At 40.4% G+C, this 22795-nt stretch overlaps 1 protein-coding gene across 4 annotated transcripts in view; it reads left to right on the top strand.

The window, feature by feature from the left end:
- The window catches only part of jakmip2 (janus kinase and microtubule interacting protein 2), a 65409-nt gene extending 45265 nt beyond the window's left edge, over positions 1–20144 (top strand). For 2 of the 4 annotated variants that reach the window (XM_061739414.1, XM_061739415.1), the window contains exons 12-24: positions 1407–1490; positions 2620–2682; positions 2848–2946; positions 6723–6824; positions 6961–7014; positions 7101–7166; positions 7255–7323; positions 8960–9037; positions 9283–9333; positions 11210–11362; positions 11480–11545; positions 14107–14183; positions 17870–17996. In XM_061739414.1, coding sequence (XP_061595398.1) covers positions 1407–1490; positions 2620–2682; positions 2848–2946; positions 6723–6824; positions 6961–7014; positions 7101–7166; positions 7255–7323; positions 8960–9037; positions 9283–9333; positions 11210–11362; positions 11480–11545; positions 14107–14157 — 936 coding nt within the window. In that variant the 3' untranslated portion in view covers positions 14158–14183; positions 17870–17996. Of the gene's footprint in view, positions 1–1406; positions 1491–2619; positions 2683–2847; positions 2947–6722; positions 6825–6960; positions 7015–7100; positions 7167–7254; positions 7324–8959; positions 9038–9282; positions 9334–11209; positions 11363–11479; positions 11546–14106; positions 14184–17869 lie in introns of all 4 variants that reach the window. The other 2 variants (XM_061739412.1, XM_061739413.1) reach the window with 1 other exon arrangement.
- Positions 20145–22795: the final 2651 nt, after the last annotated feature.

The following is a 22795-nucleotide window of genomic DNA, read 5'->3' on the forward strand; positions in this document are numbered from 1 at the left end:
AGACCCAGGACACACTGGAGAGACTATGTCTCTCGGCTGGCCTTGGAACTCCTCGGACTCCCCCCGGAAGAGCTGGAGGAAGAGCTGGAGGAAGAGCTGGAGGAAGAGATGGAGGAAGAGCTGGAGGAAGAGCTGGAGGAAGAGATGGAGGAAGAGCTGGAGGAAGAGCTGGAGGAAGAGCTGGAGGAAGAGCTGGACGAAGAGATGGAGGAAGAGCTGGAGGAAGAGCTGGAGGAAGAGATGGAGGAAGAGCTGGAGGAAGAGCTGGAGGAAGAGCTGGAGGAAGAGCTGGACGAAGAGATGGAGGAAGAGCTGGAGGAAGAGCTGGAGGAAGAGCTGGAGGAAGAGATGGAGGAAGAGCTGGAGGAAGAGCTGGAGGAAGTGTCTGGGGTGAAGGAGGTCTGGGCATCTGTGCTGAGACTGCTGCCCCCACGACCCGGGAACGGATAAGCGGTGGAGGATGGATGGATGGATGGATGGATGAATGAATGGATAGTTTCTCCCATTTTATTAGAGTAGAATATATATATATATAAAACTTGGACATCTGCAGAGCGCGTTTAGATAATTCTTTACATAACATTACATAGATATGTGTGTATGAAAGGCTTCATTCAGTTTAAACTCTTTCTTTCGGGGGGGTTTCAGCTTGGTTGTGCCTTGATAAGCTTTCGGTACTGATTCAAAATGAATATAAAAAAATCGGTTGCCAAGTTTCAGGATTACAACTTACTTAAAAATGATATTCCTGCTCTAACTGACACTCATTTGGTCTACATCATCACTACTACACTCTTTTTTGTTGATGATGTTGACCTTGACCTCTGACTTGGCTGAATTAAGGTTCTGCGTCACACCAACGCAGAGCACACGCCGCAGCCCTGACGCCGTGCTGAACCCTTCAGACTTCTCCGTCTCTCCATTTGGTCGCGGTGCAGTACCCCCCGCGGCCGCTAGTTAGCGATCTTTTTCTGAATGGTTTATCCGACTTTTTCCCGTCACAGTAAATCAAAGAGATAAGGACAACTATTGTGCAAAAAAACAAAACAAAAAAAATCACATATAAACGAAGAAAAGAGCCCTGGAAGTTCACTACTGATTCAAACCGGAAACCGGAAATGCTTCGCTTCCAAGCGAACCAATCACAGCCCTCTCTGTCTGCGTGTGGTCTGCGTCTCCTCGACGCGTAGTTGCAATTTTCGGGAGGTGCACGTCAGTGACGGCGTGTCGTCTGCGTCGACCCAAACCACACGCCGTAGGCACGGCGTCGTTTTGACGCAGAACCATATTTCAGCCTTACGTTCTTTGTGTGGTGGCCGTTACTGAAAGAGGCTGGACAGGTCCAGCTGGGCGGTATTGACGATCTATCAACATTCTATCTAAAACATGTTTGTTTTCTGTTTCAGGCTCACGAGCAACTTCTCGCTGATGTTATCAGGTATAAGGAGAAAATCGAGGACTTGGAGAAGGAACTGACCTTGAAAGGACAGGTAAGACGGACACACATCTGTGCACGTGTGCGTTTGTCCTGAAGGGCAGCTGTACTCTGAGACGGTTACCAAGATAAGGAATAACAGATATCCAAGCTACTGCACCTTCACAGAATGAATGCTGATAACATTTATAACACTAAAAAAAACCATAGTTATTGCGAGAGGATGATTACTGGTTTCAACATCCTGTAACGCATCTTTTTACTCTCCACAGGATTGTTTACCTGCATGCAGTCAAAAACCCAGCTTAAACACTGTTAGTCAAGTTAATAGACCACAAACTGAAACCAGAGAGATTCTGGGACCAAAATGTAGCTACTCTCCAATGCATGCTGCTGCATAAATGTAGATCCCTGGTTGGCCGGACGTGTTTCTGATAAACCACGTTATTTTACAGGACTGTCTCAGAAAATGAGAATATTGTGATAAAGTTCTTTATTTTCTGTAATGCAATTAAAAAAACAAAAATGTCATACAGCTTAAGAAAACTCAAATATTCTATCTCAGAAAATTAGAATATTCTGGGAATCTTAATCTTAAACTGTAAGCCATAATCAGCAATATTAAAATAATAAAAGGCTTGCAATATTTCAGTTGATTTGTAATGAATCCAGAAAGACATTTTAGATTTTGTAATTGCATTACAGAAAATCACAATATTCTAATTTTCTGAGACAGTCCTGTACATCTGCGTGGTCGAGACAAAGCAGAAACAACTCAATATAACCCAAAGTGCAAACGCTAACAATATGATGCATGTTTCATGTATCCATTTGGTTTATTCACCATCAAAAGTTTGTCTTAAGGGACTGGTAATGTTTTTCATTAATCATTCATCTCACAGAAATTGAAAAACAAGCTGAGAGGGAATTGTTGGGTTTCTCCTCATGTGGCATTACTTTAAACACAACACGCTAAACCTGAATTAAATTCAATACTTTTTTAAAGCTTTCCCAGACTGCGACTGTCGGGTTTATTTATCGTCTCACCATTACTCAACTTTGACTTTGCCTATTGTGTTGTTTTGTTTAAAAGGGTGTGTCTCTTTCACAAAGTTTTAAATTAAGTCTTTGGCAACTTTGAATGGCTTTATTGTAATCCATCGGCTGTCTTTCTCACCTTTCAGGACTCAAAATGGGTCGAGGAGAAGCAGCTCTTCCTAAGAAGAAATCAGGAGTTACTAGAGAAGGTTGGCCTCAACTTTTCTGAGATGTTAATATTGAGATGCTGACACTACTACTACATGTACTACTGTACAGCATGTTCAAACGTATTGTATTTAATGATATAAATGCAAATATGAATCTGTGGTGCATCTTCATTCTCATTCATTGTGATTGTTGGTGTTCCTCAGGTGGATAAGATGGAGTCGGAGTGCAGTCGGCTGCAGCAGGAGCTTCAAGACTCCAAGGACCAAAATGAACTGTTGGAGTTCAGGATACTGGAGCTGGAGGTGAGTCAGCAAGAGACCAAGCAGGATACGTTTAGTTTAGACCAGGGGTCGGCAACCTACGGCTCAAGAGCCGCATGCGGCTCTTTAGCGCCACCCTAGTGGCTCCTGGAGCTTTGTCAAAAATGTTTGACCTTTTTTTTCCTTTTTTTATTTTTTTTTATTTTTTCTTGTTTTTTTTCCTTTTTTTCTCTTTTTTCATTTTTTCTTTTTTTTTCCTTTTTTTCTTTTTTCTTTTCTTTTCCTTTTTTCTCTTTTTCATTTTTTCTTCTTTTTTTCCTATTTTTCTTCTTCTTTTCCTTCTCAACATTTCGACTTTTTTCACAAAGTTTTGACTATTTTCTCGACATTTCGACTTTTTTCTCAACATTTCGACTTTGTTCTCGAGATTGTACTTCAACATTAATCTCAACTTTTTTTCTCGACATTTTGACTTTTTTCTCGAAGTGCATAATGAAAAAAAAATCTTCCTCTAAAATATTATTTTTATTTTTCTCCTGCCTGGCCTTAATACACTTCCATAGATTCGCGTAACAAAAAGAGTCATGTGGAAAGACATTAGCAGCTACATTTGCATTTGAGGACCCAGTTCTAACTAATATAGAAACATGCAGCATGTGTTTCTTCATTCTAATTCTGATACAAGACTTTTCATTTTTTGCGGCTCCAGACATATTTGTTTTTTGTGTTTTTGGTCCAATATGGCTCTAAAACATTTTGGGTTGCCGACCCCTGGTTTAGACACTCAGACATTTGTATCTCACACGTCTTGTCAGACCAACGGGGACGGTAGTGTCTGCTCCTGGTGTTTGGGTGTAAGTGTAAGCCGGATCATTCATCCTTCGTACATTCAGTCATCTTACAGTCATCTTTTCACAAGGTTGGTGTAACGTTCCCAACATCATAAAACCATATTGTGCAATCTAATTTTAATTTTTATGCGTTAGGCACCCAACGTGCTTTTACACCCTGATTCGGTTTCTCGTAAAAACAAGTTCTCACCTGTAAATAACCGAATGCTCCATAAAGAAAATCACGCCATAGTTCAGGCTGTACTGGCAAATAGGCACAGTTGTCTGGAATTTTTATTATTTCTCAGCTGAAGAAGTCAACATCACACCTTTGTATAATACTAAACTTTGTCTTTGAATTACAGGAAGTCAACAGTAGCCATGTGTGAAAACACGGCGCACATAAATGACACTTCTTTACTTTACTTTTTCTTTACTTTTACTTCTTCACATATAACTTGAGTAATTTAGTGTGTAATACTACATTACTCAAGTTATATGTGACACCTATTTAAGATGACTCTCAGCTGAATTACACTTTCAAAAAGTTGACTCATTGTGCTGCAGCGAACACACGAAGTCCTCGCTCGCGTTATGTGGTGCAGCTTTTTAGGATCCGGCTGCATTCATCACGGTAGCTTTGTCAGTTGTTGTCACAGTTTGTGCAGATTTGTGAGGGCTCAGTTGGACTAATAAGCAGCTGGCAGACAATGATATGTGGTCTGTCGTTCAGACAACCACAGCAGCCCTCCAAAGGATTAAACCGGCATCTAGTCAACAAAGAGGAGGAGATTTTCTCCACACGAGCTTCAAAGACCAAAGGAGACTCGAGCACAACGACCGAATCTGAAGGTGTCCTGTGAGAAATGAGTCATTTAAGTCAATATTGAGTGACATTACCTGAACCTAAATTGAATTTATGGCTACTAACTTGGCAAGTGCTGCACATTTACCGAGAGTTTATTTAAAATGGAGCGGTTTTGCTCCTTTTTTCTTGCAACCGTAATGAGTACTTTTACATTTCCAATATTACTAAGTGACTGTCATTAATTCTAATGTTGATGGAGGCTCCTATCACCCTATAATGTAATAATTTCCTATAATGTAATAATTCCCTGAAAATGTAATAACGCCTGAAAATGTAATAAAATTTGCCCTTAACTCAATCGAAAATGTAATAAAACCCAATGATGTAATAACTTCACCAATAATGTAATAAAATATCCTGATGGATAAGGTAATAACATTTTTACCAATAATGTAATACCTTATTACGTTATTAGGAATTTATTACATGCTACTCAAAGTCTGCAATTTAACCCAATAGTCATTCTGGTGTTTCAAATCCAGCATATATATCATTCTTAGATACTTAGAACACAAAGGGCCCGATTTACTAAGATCCTAAACAAAGAGTACTAAATTGCGTGTGCACTGAAAAAGTTTGCACGTGCTGTTGTTGTGTGTTTTGCGGGTGATCAACTAAGACTGTGTGCGCAATTGATAACAGGTGCAAACCTCAGTATTTAAATGAGGTGTTGCGTGTCTTACGGTTTGCGAGCGCAAAATGAAATTTGACGAGTTGGAGTTAGAGATATTAGTGGAAGAGGCAAATTGTTGTGCCGTATTCAGCACCCCTGGCGTGAAAAGCACCCCCTCGTATATTCAATGATAAGTAGACCAAGAAAAAAAACAACACACTGACACTTCAATATATTTATATATACACACTCACACAAACACATACTTAGGAGTTTATATTATATATTTACAAATATTATGGAAGACAACACAGTAAGCAGGCTATTAATTAATGACATCAATAACCATTTACCAGATTTATGACTATTGTGGAATCCATGAGCGCATTTAAACATGAATCATTAACACAAAACTGGACGCTAAACAGAACGTGACACGGAATGAGAATATCATTTTTGTCAGACGAGGGGGTGCTTTTCACGGCAGGGGTGCTGAATACGGCACAACACCGGGGTATGACAACTGCAGAACAAGTATAGGCGCACAATAAGAAACACTTTTTTCTCCATGAAAACACGTGATTTATTTATTATCACAAATAAAAAAATGAATGTGCCTCCTGTGGCAACCTTTTGCTGAATAATACTCGATTTAACATTCAAATTAAATATTTCTCCTTTTGCATGTGGAGAATCCTCACAACAAGTTGAGCCATCACCACCCCAGTCCTCAAATCAGGCACCAAAAAGCATCCCTGCGTAATGCTGGGCAGATTAGCACCTTCCTTTCGAACGTATTAAATACAGACGCAATCACAATCCACGCAAAAACTTTCAGGCTTGGTAAATCTCATTGCGTGTGGTAAATGGACATATTTGCATTTTCCCCTCCCAGTATTTAGCGATTTCTGGCGGGTACGCCCCATATTGATTATTCATCAGGGCAAAAGTACTAAATGAACAGCGTGTGCTATTTTGCTCATTTCAGAGACGCAGTCGTCTGGCACATTGGTTTGCGGGTGCTGTCAAGTTTGCACACGTTTTTATGCACGCAAACCTTTAGTAAATCAGGCCCAAAATGTAGAACTCTGGACTGAAAATTAACATATATATTACATTATTTGTCAAGTATTACATTACAAGACCCACCTGAAAATGTAATAAATTCTCAATAATGTAATAAGGTATTACATTATTGGTAAAAATATTATCACAATATCAGTCAGGATATTTTATTACATTATTGGTGAAGTTATTACAATATTGGATTTTATTACATTTTCGATTGAGTTAAGTGTAAATTTGATTACATTTTCAGGCGTTATTACATTTTCAGGAAATTATTACATTATAGGAAATTATTACATTATAGGGTGCTACAAGGCTGATGTGTCCACTGAGGCTTTCCTGATGCTGCTGATGCTACAGTAGAAAGGTTTCGTCCACTGGAGTTTGAATTGCAGAACAGCTTTCAGATGCTAAAACATTCCCTTCCTGTCGCCTGCAGGAACGTGAGAGGAGATCCCCTCCTTTCAATCATTTGCGGATGCATCCGTTCTCCGAGGGAGTGAGCGCTCTTCAGATCTACTGCATGAAAGAGGGAGTCAAGGTATCACCGTTGCACTGTTGTCTCAATACCAATAAACTAAGACCACAACAAAATAACAATCTTTCCTAAATGCCATTGATATTTTTACGCTTCCCGTGAATTGGGTTTTATTTTTATTGTATTTTTTTCTTCACAGGATGTGTGTATACCAGATCTCATAAAGCTTCTGGATATCCTCGGAGACAACGGGGTAATTTTCCATGCAACTTACTCCACCGATTGGCATTTAACGGGGAAGAGGGAGCATTATTAAAGCGTTGTTTTGTTTTTTTACAGAACTTGAGAAATGAGGAACAGGTGGCTATTATTCAGGCCAGCACCGTCTTGTCTCTAGCAGAGAAGGTAGGAGAGGACTACAGTACATACTCACTAGGTTCCCAGAGGATTTAGCAGCGCGCTGACTCAGGTTCTGCTCCCTGTCGCTCTCTAGTGGATCCAGCAGATAGAAGGGACGGAGGCGGCGCTGCACCAGAAGATGATCGACCTGGAGATAGAGATGGTGCGTCCTAACAACACACTACAGCCAGACTTTTGTGGGATTATTATTGAATTATGTATTTTTAAATTCTTTATCTCCCTCACAGACTAAACATGGTCATGGGTTCAAGTTATGATAAGTGATTATAATTTAAACGCATTGTCGATGACTGTACAGGACTGTCTCAGAAAATTTGAATATTGTGATAAAGTTCTTTATTTTCTGTAATGCAATTAAAAAAACAAAAATGTCATACATTCTGGATTCATTACAAATCAACTGAAATATTGCAAGCCTTTTATTATTTTAATATTGCTGATTATGGCTTACAGTTTAAGATTAAGATTCCCAGAATATTCTAATTTTTTGAGATAGGATATTTGAGTTTTCTTAAGCTGTAAGTCATGATCAGCAATATTAAAATAATAAAAGGCTTGCAATATTTCAGTTGATTTCAAATGAATCCAGAATGTATGACATTTTTGCATTACAGAAAATAAAGGACTTTATCACAATATTCTAATTTTCTGACACAGTCCTGTACATTGTTTTAATTGGTTGATGCTATTTAAAGAAGGTATGATTTTGTATTGTAATGCATTACATCTAAATGTTTTGGAAGGACTGTAACCTTAATGTGAGTGTCAAAGGGAGCACTGGTCTTATTTGACAGAAATCTAGAATATATTTTGTAGTAGAATTTCCTTTTTTTTTTAACTTTTTTTCTTTTCTATGTTTCTTTTCTTTTTCTTTACTACCTCTTTAGGTTTGCTTTTCATTTTTGTCATGTATTGTATATTATGTGTTGGACCCCAGGAAGAATAGCTGCAGTTTTGCTGCAGCTAATGGGGATCCAAATAAAACTATAACTATAAACAGAAACATTTCAGTCCAATTTGACCCAAAAAAAAAAAAAAACATTGAAAAAAGAAGCAAAGCAAAAGCGAAGCTCCAAATGTAGTTGTAGCTGCTGACTGGTGGTGATGACATTCAGAACAGTTATGACATTAAGCAACAGTTCATCTTATACAATAAAGACATCACTCAAACGATGTCTGCTCAGCCAGTTTTAAAAATTGATATTCATTCATGCACATAATATTTAATTGGCCACTGGATGAAAATACAGTTTCTTGACACTTCATATTAGATGAACTGTGTTTAAACCCGGCAAATACTGGGCTTGATTAAAAAGAGGAACCGGTGTGAACTTATTAAGTTATTGACTGTCAGCTCAAAGTGCATAAATCATATAACAGTCAATGACTTTAAACAAACCGACAACCGTCAGCAAAAATGGATGCAGTCTATTCATTGCGAGACCTTTTTACCACGACCTGAATCTTTCCAGTAATTTGTGCAGACAGAGGAAAAAAAAAATACAGGGATGTACTCATAATCTATACATAGAAATACATCATTAAAAACTTCATTTTACCAGGAGAAATATCAATTTGATCAAAGATCCCGTTTGTAAGAATCGTCATGGCTAAAACTGCAGCAACAACACGGTCAAAGCAACGATCACATGAAAACAAAGCCCTAAATACTGGAGTGAATGCATCACGGAGCAGTTGATCAGTGTAGAAACAAAAAAATCAAAGCTTTCTCTTCTTCTCCTGCAAATGACTGTCCCCGTTGTGCTTACTGTTTGCAGGACATGTTCTGTAAACAGAAAGGATATCTAGAAGAAGAGCTGGACTACAGGAAGCAGGCCCTGGACCAGGCTTACATGGTAACCGGGCACTTGTGCTTCACGTGTGCATGAAACTGTGGCGACAAAACGTGTAAACGTGCTCAATTTAAAGACTGGATTCATGTAAAGACTTCAGGCCACAAGGCTAATCATTTACTTTAGTGTGATGGGTGACTATGTTAGTTCAAAGGGGATTTAATTTAAAATCCTAGCAAATAAAGTATGTACAGTATATTTTCGTGGTTTCTTCGTAAAACAGTCCCCTCATTCTCTTCCCCTTGCAGCAAATCCAGGAGTTGGAAGCGACCTTGTACAACGCCCTGCAGCAGGACAAGGTTTGTCTTTTTTTCTTTTTCTTTTCTTTTCACAGCCTCACAGTTAAGAAAAAAAGTAAATTAGAAGAGCTCAAGTTCAGAAGATGCCAAGTCCTTCATCAGTAAATTGTTTTGGAACCTTGTGATGACACCCCCCCCCCCCCAATTCAGGGGAAAATCCACACTGCTCCTTTAAAAGTGTTTGGTTTTTGGTTTTTACAGTTAACCTGCGGCTGACTGTCATGGCTGCGCCGGCTTTAGATTAATTAAATAAATTCAGATGCCAGAAATCAACTACCAGGAGATAAGATTCATGCAATGCCTGGAATCTTATTCAATTCAATTCAATTCAATTTTACGGGGCGCAGGCAGGTGGAAGCAGCAACGGGATGACCGGGGATGGTGGGGGGGGGCCGGGACCGCAGGCCAGCACGCAGCTCCCGAAGCTCCGGCCTGCAAACATGCAGAAAAGAGAAAAAAGGGAGCCAGCACAAGAAACTACAGGAGCGATGGACAAAAATGATAGCTATGAGATACTAAATAAAATAAATAAAAATGGAAATGGAGAAGAGAGGAAGCGAAGAGGAGAAGAGAAGAAGGGTGAGAGGCACCGCCCAGTGAATCATGTCGGTGACCCCTGCAGCGTAGGCCTATAGCAGCATATCTACCACCAAGATATGTTTGGGACTAACTATTATAGTCTTGTTCTATAGCTGGAACTATGACTACTGACTCTAACACACTAGAGTTTACACTACCTAGAGATTTACCAACATCAACTAGAGGTTTACTAAACACTAACTATAGGCTTTATTAAACAGAAAGGTTTTAAGTTTAGTTTTAAAGGTGGAGGTGGTGTCAGCCTCCTTAACCCAGATTGGAAGTTGGTTCCATAGTAATGGTGCCTGATAGCAGAACGCCCGCCCTCCAAATCTACATTTGGATACTCTAGGAACTATGAGTAAACCTGCACTCCGAGAACGGAGAGCTCTGCCAGGAACATAAGGCACTATCAGGTCTTGCAAATAATGCGATTTATGATTTGATAAAGTCTCTTCGGATTTAAGGGAGTTGTGCAGGGACAGTATATTAAACATCATGGTCCAGCATGGAAAAAACGTAAACTTGTGGGAACAAGTATGAGTGTTGTGTGTCGGGAAACACAGATTTGGAACGAGTTGAATGATGAGCCTTAAAAAGTCACAGTCCATCATCTCCATATTCAAACGGCAGTTAAAGAATCAATTATTAAACTCATATATATAAATGTACACTCTGGGGTCCTAAAATGTTTCATGTTAAGTGTTTGTAATGTGATATGTTGTATGTAAGTGGTAGTCTAGTATAATGTGCATGTTGTTTTGTTTTGTGTGTATTAAGTGCAAGTGTATGTACAGGACTGTCTCAGAAAATTTGAATATTGTGACAAAGTTCTTTTTTTCTGTAATGCAAAAATGTCATACCTTCTGGATTCATTACAAATCAACTGAAATATTGCAAGCCTTTTGTTATTTTAATATTGCTGATCATGGTTTACAGCTTAAGAAAACTCAAATATCCTATCTCAAAAAAATGTGAATATTCTGGGAATCTTAATCTTAAACTGTAAACCATAATCAGCAATTTTAAAATAATAAAAGGCTTGCAATATTTCAGTTCATTTGTAATGAATCCAGAATGTATGACATTTTTGTTTTTTTTAATTGCATTACAGAAAATAAAGAACTTTATCACAATATTCTAATTTTCTGAGACAGTCCTGTATGTATTCCTGTCTACTGTATTTATGTTCATTGGCTCCTACCATAAGCTTTTGATAGCTTCTCCAGGAGACCAATTCACATGTGAGTGTGAATCAAATCAAATCAAATCAAATAAACGGGAATCCTTCCTTCAGGTGATAAAGTACGGCGAGCCCCTGAGTGAGCTGCAGAGGGACGAGCTGCGGACGGCGGTGGAGAAACTGAGGAGGCAGATGCTGCGGAAGAGTCGCGAGTACGACTGCCAGATCCTCCAGGAGAGGATGGAGCTGCTGCACCAGGCCCATCAGGTCGGTCCCCGTCCGCGCCGGTGGCCTTACGATGGAAACGGAAACATTTCTCTAGTCACATTTGCTTCCTCTCAGCCGGATCTGAACAGACCTGTTTTTTTCTTCACGTAACCGCAGAGAATTCGTGATCTTGAAGACAAGACGGAAATCCAGAGGAGGCAGATAAAAGACCTGGAGGAAAAGGTACAGTACCACGTGCTTGATGTTTATCTGCTTGAGGGGAAAATGGTTTATAGCATTTACAACATAAATGTACAGTCATGTGCAGCAATTATTTCCCTCTCTCTTAATCCTAAATGTCCTTGTTTAAAAACATGATAAAACCCACCTGATCCCAACAAACCCACATTTCAGTGTACCACTGTTTACTTCACAAAAATTATAATTAACTTATATAACAAATAATAATCGCCTTCCGTACACCTCTTTTAAGCAGCATATCAATCAGGTTTGGACTTTTCAAAACCTTGATTCCTTTATTTTTCAATCACTCTGATGGAGATTTGCTGCTTTGCTTTGGCTCATCGTCCCGTTGCATTTTTCCAGTTTCAACCAACCTCTAAAATACCCCAATGAGTTTAAAGCAGTGTCTGTAATTTCCTGTTCTGAAGCCCTTTTTTGTTTTGAAGTCTTTTTCTGATTCAAAATGAGCCCAAATCACCATCCCTCCGCCGCCATGCTTGACAGTGAAGGTGTTTCTACTGAAATTTTCCGCTTGGTTTTCACCAACCGTGATCCCTGGCAATGAGGTCAAAGAACTCCAGCAGGACATTGTCAGGTCGTCTTGTGACTGTCTACGGCTTTAAACGAGGAAAATGGACTGAGTGAAAAATACAAAAATAAAGTCCATTTGCTTTGTTTTAGGCCTTTGAGAGTTACTGTGACCTGGATGACTGAGAGTCTTTACCAGTCCCCCCTGACTCTCTTATCACTTGTCAATAGGGGGCACTAGGGTGCCGCCCCCATTAAAATTACAGGAAAAAATATAGACACAGTACATATAAATTACGTAATAAAAAGTAATTATCACATCTGTGCACTCATAAAATGTGTCTGACTTTTAATTTTTCAAGCCTTCCCATCCCATACTGGGTTTATTCAGAGTTGTTTTTTGTGCAGACAGAAATACATAGGTTTCAATGGCGAGGGGCGCCGGCCAAATGAGTGTGTGTTGTATGTTCTTAAACTTTTCTTCCATGTGACTTGATGCTGGTCTCTAATTGGTTACTCAAAGGCTCTCCTCCGGGCGCAGCTCTCTGCGCCCGTGGCCAATCAGCGTGTTTTCTGTCATTCTTCATCCAATCTGATTGATTCATGAGCTGTCAATCAAAGTCACACCCCTGACAGTGTAGACGCGCGACTGTATCTGTCACTCGCTACAAACAGAGTCACAACGACAAGACAGGAGACAATGGCAGCAGAAAAACTAACTTCGGTTGCTTCATTACAAAATAATAAAAATAAAAAAATATGTAAAATATAATATGTAGTAGTATATGTAGTACCGTATTTTACGCACTATAAGGCGCACCTAAAAGCCTTTAATTTTCTCAAAAACCGGCAGTGCGCCTTATAATGTAGTGCGCCTTATATATGATCATTACGGTAATTTCTGTTACTGTAGTCAGGGGGATTGTGGGTAATGTAGTCAGGTGGATTGTAGCTACTGTAGTTGGTGTCGCTGAAGTAACCGCGCTAAAAACGTCAGGAATCGTCACAGACGTTCAAGACGACAGCAGCGACGCTGACTCGCATAATGGCGAACTTGACGAGACGGAGCAGAGCTGGTTTTTATTTTGTTGCATTTGCTGTAGGATTTTGTAGCATTTCCTGTAGCGCAGCTCCATCAGGTAGATCCGTAACTCAACCCCAGCCACTATAGTACGGTATTTTACCATAGATTTAGTGCGCCTTATAATGCGGTGCGCCTTATAGTGCGGAAATACAGTATATATAGTATATGTAGTAAAATGTAATAAAAAATAACATTCAAAAATGTATGTTCAAGTAGAGTTTATTGTTGTGTTGTAATACCCACTCGCCAGTGCACCCCCCCAAAATGTTTTATCACCAGCCGCCACTGCTGCACAGTCCAACCTTGGTGTACATTTGCTGGGGCATCCACTGCTAGGAAGACTGGCAACTGTAGGAAACACTATCCACTAGCGGATGATATTGAACTGTCTGCTTTTATAGAGGCCTAAATACCGGCTTGTTATCAGGCCATCATGGACTGATTGTTAATAGCACCTGGCTCATTCACATGGGGGTGAGGGTGGGGTACTTAATATTGCCCACATCATTTATTTCTTCTTAATTTTCCTTAAACATATAATGGGATGATAAAGAAAGTTGTATGTTTTGTTGTTTTTGATGGCATTTCCCCAACGCCATGGCCCATTAAGTAATATGATTTCTATAATGTTGTAAAGGAGCTGCTGCTTTTGCACATGATTGTACTGTACAATATTAGTTGTCAAGTCTTTGCTTGCAGGCAGTTCAATTTACAGTTTTCTTTTTCCTTTAAACCACACAGCATCAATATTAATTCAAATATTGACTGTATATTGTAAACGAAACCTATAAAAAGTTAAAATGATATTTCGCAAGCACTTCTATGTCCGTAGGAATATGATTTCATGCAGTAAACCCTGTGTTTCTCCCCCCTGCTGTTACTAACAGATGTCATCTGTTCTTCCACTGTCCTCACCCTCTTTGTCCCTTCCTCGTCTTTCTTTCTACAGTTTCTGTTTCTATTCTTGTTCTTTTCTCTTGCCTTTATCCTTTGGCCTTGAAGTGTTTGGCATGTCCTGTACCAAAGGTGAGTCCTCTTGGCTTTGACTCCGAATCACCGTCATCCCTTTTTTTCCAGACCGTGGTCAAATATTTTCCTGCTAAACCAAAACCGTGACTTACACATCATCCAAAGTAAAATACTCTCTGTCTTGTCAGAATTAATTTCTGTGGCAACAATCAATTTCAATTTCAATTTCAATTTTCAATTGTATTTATTTGTTGACAGGGACTGTACCTGTTGATGAACACAGCTGTAAACATGCATGGTTATAGCCATAGGCTAATTTCCACCATTCGGCCCTGCAGCAAATCAATGCCAAACATAAAATCGGACACCAGCAAACAAGGAAGACAAGATATAAAAACGAAAGACAACATTTAAAAGACACGACTGAGCTAGATAAAATTCAATTTTATTTATATAGCGTCTAATACAACAAAAGTTGTCTATAGAGACCGAGAACATGAACATAAACCCCCGAGCAATTATTACATAAACAATGGCAGGTAAAAACTCCCATAGTGGGAGAAAAACCTTAAGCCAAACAGTGGCAAGGAAAAACTCCCCTTTAGGAAGGAAGAAACCTGGACCAGGACCAGGCTCATAAGGGGGAACCCTCCTGCCGAGGGCCAGACTGGAGGGTCGGGGACGTCAGCAGCACAGCAGGCAGGTGGAAGCAGCAACGGGATGACCGGGGGCGGACAATACTACCAACACCAGCTAGAGGTTTACTAAACACTAACTATAGGCTTTACTAAACAGAAAGGTTTTAAGTTTAGTTTTAAAGGTGGAGGTGGTGTCAGCCTCCTTAACCCAGATTGGAAGTTGGTTCCATAGTAATGGTGCCTGATAGCAGAACGCCTGCCCTCCAAATCTACATTTGGATACTCTAGGAACTACGAGTAAACCTGCACTCTGAGAACGGAGAGCTCTGCCAGGAACATAAGGCACTATCAGGTCTTGCAAATAATGCGATAATATAAAATCAACAAGAACTAAAAACATGTTACAATTGATACCAGTAATTAAGTGACCGTCATGTTTAAAGTGCTAAGTGCTTAAGTGCTTAATCAGACTTCTTCATCAAATATGTTTTAATATTAATTTGAAAATGTTATAATTAGTGTATAAATATTGCTGCAAATACTAGTCGTGAAAATCAACTGGTTAGAAGAAGATAGGATAAACAGACACTCCTGACATTACACCACATGTTGAATAGTCCTCTTGGTCTGCATCTTGTGCATGTATACAGAAAACTAGTCCTCAAACTATGCTGGTTCTTTTACATAAACACGGTCTAGCTATTGGTAGGCTCTATGACTTCCAGAATGGATGATTATTTGACCCTGGTCAACACACTCTTACAACTTATCTTTACCTGTAGATGTTCAGCCTGTCATTTTCCTTCTCTTTCCACTAGAAGAGTCTGTCATTTCTACCCACTGTCCTGTCCGATGTACAAGATATTTCACACTAATGCCATCCACATTGACATGTCTCACTTTATTGTTATCACCTCTGGACTTTTAGCTTTGTACTGTGTGTTTGTTTTTTTTTTAATATAAAATGTCTGTATTTTAGGCATTTATCGTTGTAGCCACTAGAGGGCAGCATAGGCCGTGGTAGAAAATTACATTATCACCAGATAAAGTCCACTAAGACCCAGATGAGTAAAAAAGGTCTCTTTTTTTCTTACAGAAATGATAGCCAACATTTATATATGGCCATAAACTTCTGCTCTTGGGACTTGTGTTACAGTAGAATAGTTAGGCACACCTAGGGGAGTACAGAATAGTGCAAGGATCATTGTCAGGAGCAGTTTGGGATGGAAGTCCCTCAGTTTGCAGGAGGGGCAGGAGGGGCAAACCTTGTTGTAACCTGAAAAATCATTGCTCTATTCTGTCACTCTTTGGCTCGGTTGTGGTCCTCACCAGTGCCTGAGAAAGATATCAAGCACCGTAGTTTCTCAACTACCATTCCCAGCTACGGATGGGGGACGGATATATGAGAGGGGATCTGCTCAGCGTTGGTGGACAATCACAAACCAACACAAAGTGGCTTTGAGTGATCTTGTGTCATAAGAGTAAATCAAGACAGAACATTTGGAAGACAAAGAAGAAGCTCAGTGTCAAACATTGAGAGCACAATAGTCACGCTCGAGCAATTTATATCAATCTCGTGGATGGAATTAAGCAAGTCAAGAGCAGACAAAGAGATGTTGTGCAGAAGGGATCACGTCGTGTGTATCAAACACCTCTGCACAGATGTGACAGCTTCTGCCCGCTCACTGCTGGGCAGCATTTACACCCGTCTGTCCTCAGCGTTGATTGCTGTTCATTTGAATCAACGAACAGATTAATCTCAGCCTTTAACCCTTGTACTGTCTTTGGGTCAAAATGACCTAATTCTCCTGTTCCTTGTTTCCTCCTGCTCTCTCCTTCTTTCTCCCTTCCTCTTTCCTTCCTTCCTTCCTTCCTTCCTTCCTTCCTTCCTTCCTTCCTTCCTTCCTTCCTTCCTTCCTTCCTTCCTTCCTTCCTTCCTTCCTTCCTTCCTTCCTTCCTTCCTTCCTTCCTTCATTCCTTCATTCTTTTCTCCCTTCCTTCCTTTTTTTCTTTCTCCCTTCCTTCCTTCTTTCCTTTCTCCCTTCCTTCCTTTTTTTCTCCCTTCCTTCCTTCTTTCCTTCCTTCCTTCTTTTCTTTCTCCCTTCCTCCCTTCTTTCCTCCCTTCTTTCCTTCCTTCCTTCCTTCTTTCCTTCCTTCCTTCCTTCCTTCCTTCCTTCCTTCTTTCCTCCCTTATTTCCTCCCTTCCTTCCTTTTTTCTCCCTCCCTTCCTTCTTTCCTTCCTTCCTTCTTTTCTTTCTCCCTCCCTTCTTTCCTTCCTTCCTTCTTTTCTTTCTCCCTTCCTTCTTTTCTCCCTTCCTTCCTTCTTTTCTCCCTTCCTTCCTTCTTTTCTCCCTTCCTTCCTTCTTTTCTCCCTTCCTTCCTTCTTTTCTTTCTCCCTTCCTTCTTTTCTCCCTTCCTTCCTTCTTTTCTCCCTTCCTTCCTTCTTTTCTCCCTTCCTTCCTTCTTTTCTCCCTTCCTTCCTTCTTTCCTCCCTTCCTTCTTTCCTTCCTCCTTCCTTGACCCGAAGACAGCACAAGGGTTACGAGCTGTACCAAAAGAACATTTACACTAGGTGGATGGAATGATGGTGGCGGCAACAGCTTTCCTGTCAAAAGTGCTCTGCAACTTTGGAATAATGTTATTATCTGCCAGTCAGAGCCACTGTGGACGTCCCCGTGGTTGTGAGGAGCATTTGTGAGCTGGTCCCTGCACTCACTGGTCTCCACCGCCAAACTCTCAAAAGACAGATTGTTTCAAGTGAGAATAAATCAACTCTGTAGTCGTAGAAACCAAGACCGTGTAGATCCCCTCCTGTGGTGGCCAGGAGGAACTCTCTTTTGAACACTTGGCTGCTTTTTGTTTTGTTTTTGTTTATCATTGGTTGCTTAGGTCCGACACTGCAAGTAAAACATTTTTCTGGGAGAATAATGTTGCTTGCTTGTAAATTGTATCGAACTTTGTAGCCTTTATTGCGTTCAACATTTGACAAAATGAACGTGGAACCCCTGCAAACCTATTAAAGTCATTCCAATGTTAAAGTTTCTTTGTATGAAAGGAATTTTTTCTATTCTTTTGTTTTAACACCTACTTCTCTCTTTTTCCCAGGTCGTGTGTCAACTTGGAGGTCTTATTTTTTACTGCAGTGTTATTTATTCCCTGGACGAGCTGGAAGTGGTGTGTACAGCAGTGGTTGCTACTGTCCCAACGTCCCTGACTGATGTCCTTGTAGGTGGATGTGTTTTGCATTGGCCCGTTCCCACCTCCGATGTTCATTTTTTTTATTTATCTACTCAAAAAAGGCTTTGAATCCTCAAGATGCTGCCCGGGATGATTTTTTCCCCCCCTCTTCCTTTTTCTTTTCTGGCAATGTTGGGCATTACAAGAGTACTGCAACACACTGCAAGAAGGGCACGGTCTTGTAAAGACACACCCATACGGTAGAGAGCGACACACACTTGAGAAACAGGCATGCATATATAGATGCATGCAAATACACACGCATCCATGCTTTGACAAATCCAAACCAAAGCCTCGGAAATGTTCTCTCTGCCATGCAGAGTTATAGTATGACGTCCACCACTATTCAGTCGCAGCAGCAGCAACATAAACAGAAGAAAAAACCCCAAAACAACCAACCAGACCACAGCCCGTCCAGTTTTTTTTTTTTGTTTTTTTGTTTTGTTTCCCTTTTATTTTACCGTCTGAAACTGAAATAATCCTACTTTACGAAAGCAAGCACTCGATGTGAAGAAGCGAGCCAACTCAGGGCCCCACAAGTGCAGATGTGGTTCATGCAGCTCTGGTCTCAGGTCAGATAATAAAAGAGCGCTCCGGACAACGAGTGTCACCGATTATCCTGCCGTTGCTGATCCCAGGATTGGTGCTTACACAGACTGCTTGCACTTTCCAGAAGTTGCATCTGGAAAAAGACAGTGTACCCTGCAGATACGGGTGTGTAAGGAGACTAAAGAGGGGGATACGGGACAGTCGGGGTGACACGTCCTCTCTTCAGTGAAGACGGTTAAGAGAAGGAGAAGACTGGGGGAAATGACACTCTTTGAGCCAGCCCCACTTGGCCTGGATCTCCACAGGAAAAGATGGTCAAACTGCTTTTTAACCTTTTCTCAAAAGCCAGCAGACTGTAAGAGCTTCACTCTCTGATTTTCTTTGATTTACAGCCACTCGGATACTGTATCCCCAAGGTTTCCACACAAACAAAGCTTATTCTGTACTGTATTATATATAGTGTTAATATGTACATGTATCTGAATTATTTAAAGTAGACTCCCCGTTTAATTTTTGTGAATAGCACTTTTTCTTTTTTAACTCTCTGAAGCAGCTTGAACAGTTGATGTACTTGGCAGTTTGTAAATGACTTAAAAAGGGTATAAATTACTCTGTTTTATTGTGGTGATGGCTGCAAAGATGAGCTTTATTTCCCTGAAAATTGTTACTGAAAAATAGTCTTAATATGAATGTGGAAAAATAATGGAAATACATGCTGCCCCTTTCCTTTTTCCTACTCTCTATTAGATATATTTTATTGTATTATTATTATTCTGCTGTCTAAAATGTGTCACTTTATCGGATCAACAGGGGATGCTGGTTCCACCAACGTTCCCTTCAAAAGTTGTAAATATTTTCAGTCTAGTATGCAATTTATCTGCATCAAATCTGGTTCAAATTCAATTTTCATTTTCTGTTATACGGTCCGTACTTTCCTGTGGGGAATTTCAAGTGACGGATGCAGAAACAGTACAGCATCACCTCTCCCAACTATACAGCAGAGTCCCTTCTGTACCGCTCCTTTCTTTTTTTACTAACAAAAACTTCTTTGATACAAGCAATCCTCTTTTACTAAATACTATTGATCACTTAAGGGCCCACTTGGGAGAAGAAAAAAACAAAAGACGAAACAGGAGAAAGTGAAGGCGACACTTCTCCTTCGCTGCCCAGATGCTGAAATATTTACTAGTTGAGTGTGCTTGGTCCATGTGTACTTGAACAAATATCTGCCATCAATCCGGCGTCGTGGCTCCGTCCACGGCTCGGGCTTCACACCGGGATCCCGTTACGTAGCGGACGGCCAGTGCAGTCTCTGCTCCTTTTCGTGTCAGCTTCGCCGGGGGAATGACTGATGCTTTCTCTTCCTCCTAACTCAGCTAACATGAACTCACCTTAAATGCACTTTTTTCTCTGCTCATGTTTTCCTTTTTAACTGCTGTTTGTCACACCGGTTTTGATATGTTACAAATATACATTACAGTACAGTAATGTGTATATTTTTTATGTTTTTGTTATTATTTGACAGATTTTTGACTGTTTGATTTTTTTAATCCTTCTCGTCTGTCCAGTTTCAATAAAGGTCCCTTTATTTCTTTTTGATTTATTTTATAATAAACACAGAAAATTATAATCCTGCAAAAGAAGAAAAAGAAACTTTGACTTTTGAGACTAGTTTGTCTTCTTTTCAGCTTTTTGTTCCAGTCATGACTGATGGTTTTTGTCAAATATCACTATCATTTGGTTTCTGATTTAATTTATATTCAGAGTTTGAGAATTATGAAGGGCAGCATTTGACAATTTATGTAATTTATTCTTCTGAAATTTCAAATCATATGTATTCATATAGATCTAATATCTCACTGTTCTATTCACTACTGACCCACTGGATTTGTAGATCTTTATTCAGCAAACAATCTTATCACAATGGTCCATTTTAAAGGCTCTGTATGTAGCATTACCACTGCTGACCACATGGGGGCGCAGGCAGCTCTGCTGCCACTGACATGGTGGTGGACGGACTTTGTTGTGTCTTAAGCTGGGCATACACTGTGCAATATTTTAAATAGTTTGATTCAGCCCCATCTCAAACTGCGCGACTAGATCGCTGAGTTAAAAAGTTCACAGCCCACGATTTATGGTCGCCGCGTACCCTACGCCATAGGCTCTGCTTGGTGTAACACGGAACCATAAATCAGCCTTTAGCAAATTGTGCAATTCTGTGTGGCGATAAATGAAAAAAGATTAGACAATGTCGTGATTGGACAAGGAATTGTCTGGGCAGACGTGGGAAATGCGGTCTTTTTTTTCTGCTATTAAAACATGATTTGTTATGTGAATTTGCAACACTTTAAACTACAAATAATAGTTTTTTACGTGACATCAGAGATTGCGCATGCTCTCTGTGAAAGGATGAGGCAAATCGGGTCGTAGCACGACCAGGATTTCAAACACATTTGATTTTCTTGCGAGCACACGATTTGTGATCGGGAGCTCGTTGTGAGGCATTAATCTCTCGTCGTGAGGTGTTAATCTCTCGTTGTGAGGTGTTAATCTCTCGTCGTGAGGTGTTACTCTCTCGTCGTGAGGTGTTACTCTCTCGTCGTGAGGTGTTAATCTCTCGTCGTGAGGTGTTAATCTCTCGTTGTGAGGTGTTAATCTCTCGTCGTGAGGTGTTACTCTCTCGTCGTGAGGTGTTAATCTCTCATTGTGAGGTGTTACTCTCTCGTCGTGAGGTGTTAATCTCTCGTCGTGAGGTGTTAATCTCTCGTCGTGAGGTGTTAATCTCTCGTCGTGAGGTGATCAACGATTGGATCGAAATCCGGCCAGATCCAAAAAATAGTCGCATGACTGGAAAATCGGCTCAAAACGAGCCGATAATCGCACAGTGTCTGCCCAGCTTTACACACTAACCTGGTATGTTGGTATGCTGCCCCCATGTGGTCAGAAGTGGAACTATTACATGAAGTATCTTTTCAGTCACTACTGAGATTTAGGTTACAATGCTTAGAAAAGGGGATTTGTTTTGATAACTACTTGTTTCTAGAAAGTTCATTTGATTTGTCCACCACCGACTTGTTTCCCGTTTTGTTTCGCATTTTATTGCCGACTCCTCTTAGTGTCTTTCAGCAGCCGTCATCATCTATCCCTGCTGATAGGCTTAAAGCTGCATTAGGAAATGGCCATCCTTCCATCTGTCGTTCTATGCATAATCAATAGACAGAAACATGAGGTGTGATGAGGAGTCCTTGCATCCTCTCACGTTGGAGGATAAACCTATTATTCAACACAAATATAATTTGTGGTGAATAGTAATATAACTATAACACTTTCAAGGCTTGTGGTATATTATGGGAATCTTACACTGATTTCTGTCCTTTCATGCGCTTGTTAAACATTGAAGCTTTTCCACATCACAGGTTTCTTTTTTTTCCCTCTGAGTGACAGAGTCAGTCCAGGGTAACAAGTCTGTCTTTCAACTTAATGTCCTTGCCGGTTCCGGACAAGAACAGGGAGTTTGAGCTTGTGGCTTTGTGCTGCACGCCAGCCCGGCCGGAGGCCGTCTGTCTGTCTGTCATAAAAGGACTTCTATCTGTCCCCCTTTCAACACTCACGCAGAGGTCAGTGTGTGGACTGAATCAATAACTGCCTTCTTCAACCAGTACAACAAAAGGGAAATAAAGTTTGAAGTGAACAAAAAAGCATCTGGGAAATGATTTCTGGCATGTGTTTCTGTAAACATCTCTCCCACGGTGACAGTTTTGCTGCGTAAAAGTGAAGACTGCTGCTTTTTGCAGGAAAGATGCCTTTTCTGGCACGATTCACTCCGATGAGAGTGGACAGTTTAAAAGTCATAGTTAAATGATGAGTCATCCTGGAGCCCTGCGTGGGAGTGAACTCAAAAGTTTTGCTTCAGCGTAAAGGATAAAAGATTGAAATGACAGCGCGTCCATCCTGGGAGGCTCTTTAACCTTATTCCAGCAGCAGCTGGTCAAGGGGGGGCCCAACCCTCCCCGGGCGGATGCAGCTGCCCACTCTGCTGCCTCCAGCTGCTTAGCAACAATATGTTACGTGCAATAATGACCTGTCTTCTCTCATCCGTCTAGTGTTTACATGGGGAACATAAAAAGGTGTTAAAAATGAAACATTTCTGTTACGCGTTTAGTTTACAGTTTTATTTGGATCCCCATTAGCTGCAGCAAAACTGCAGCTATTCTTCCTGGGGTCCAACACATAATATACAATACA

This window comes from Cololabis saira, chromosome 14 (assembly GCF_033807715.1).
Source record: "Cololabis saira isolate AMF1-May2022 chromosome 14, fColSai1.1, whole genome shotgun sequence".
NCBI classification, from domain to species: domain Eukaryota; kingdom Metazoa; phylum Chordata; class Actinopteri; order Beloniformes; family Belonidae; genus Cololabis; species Cololabis saira.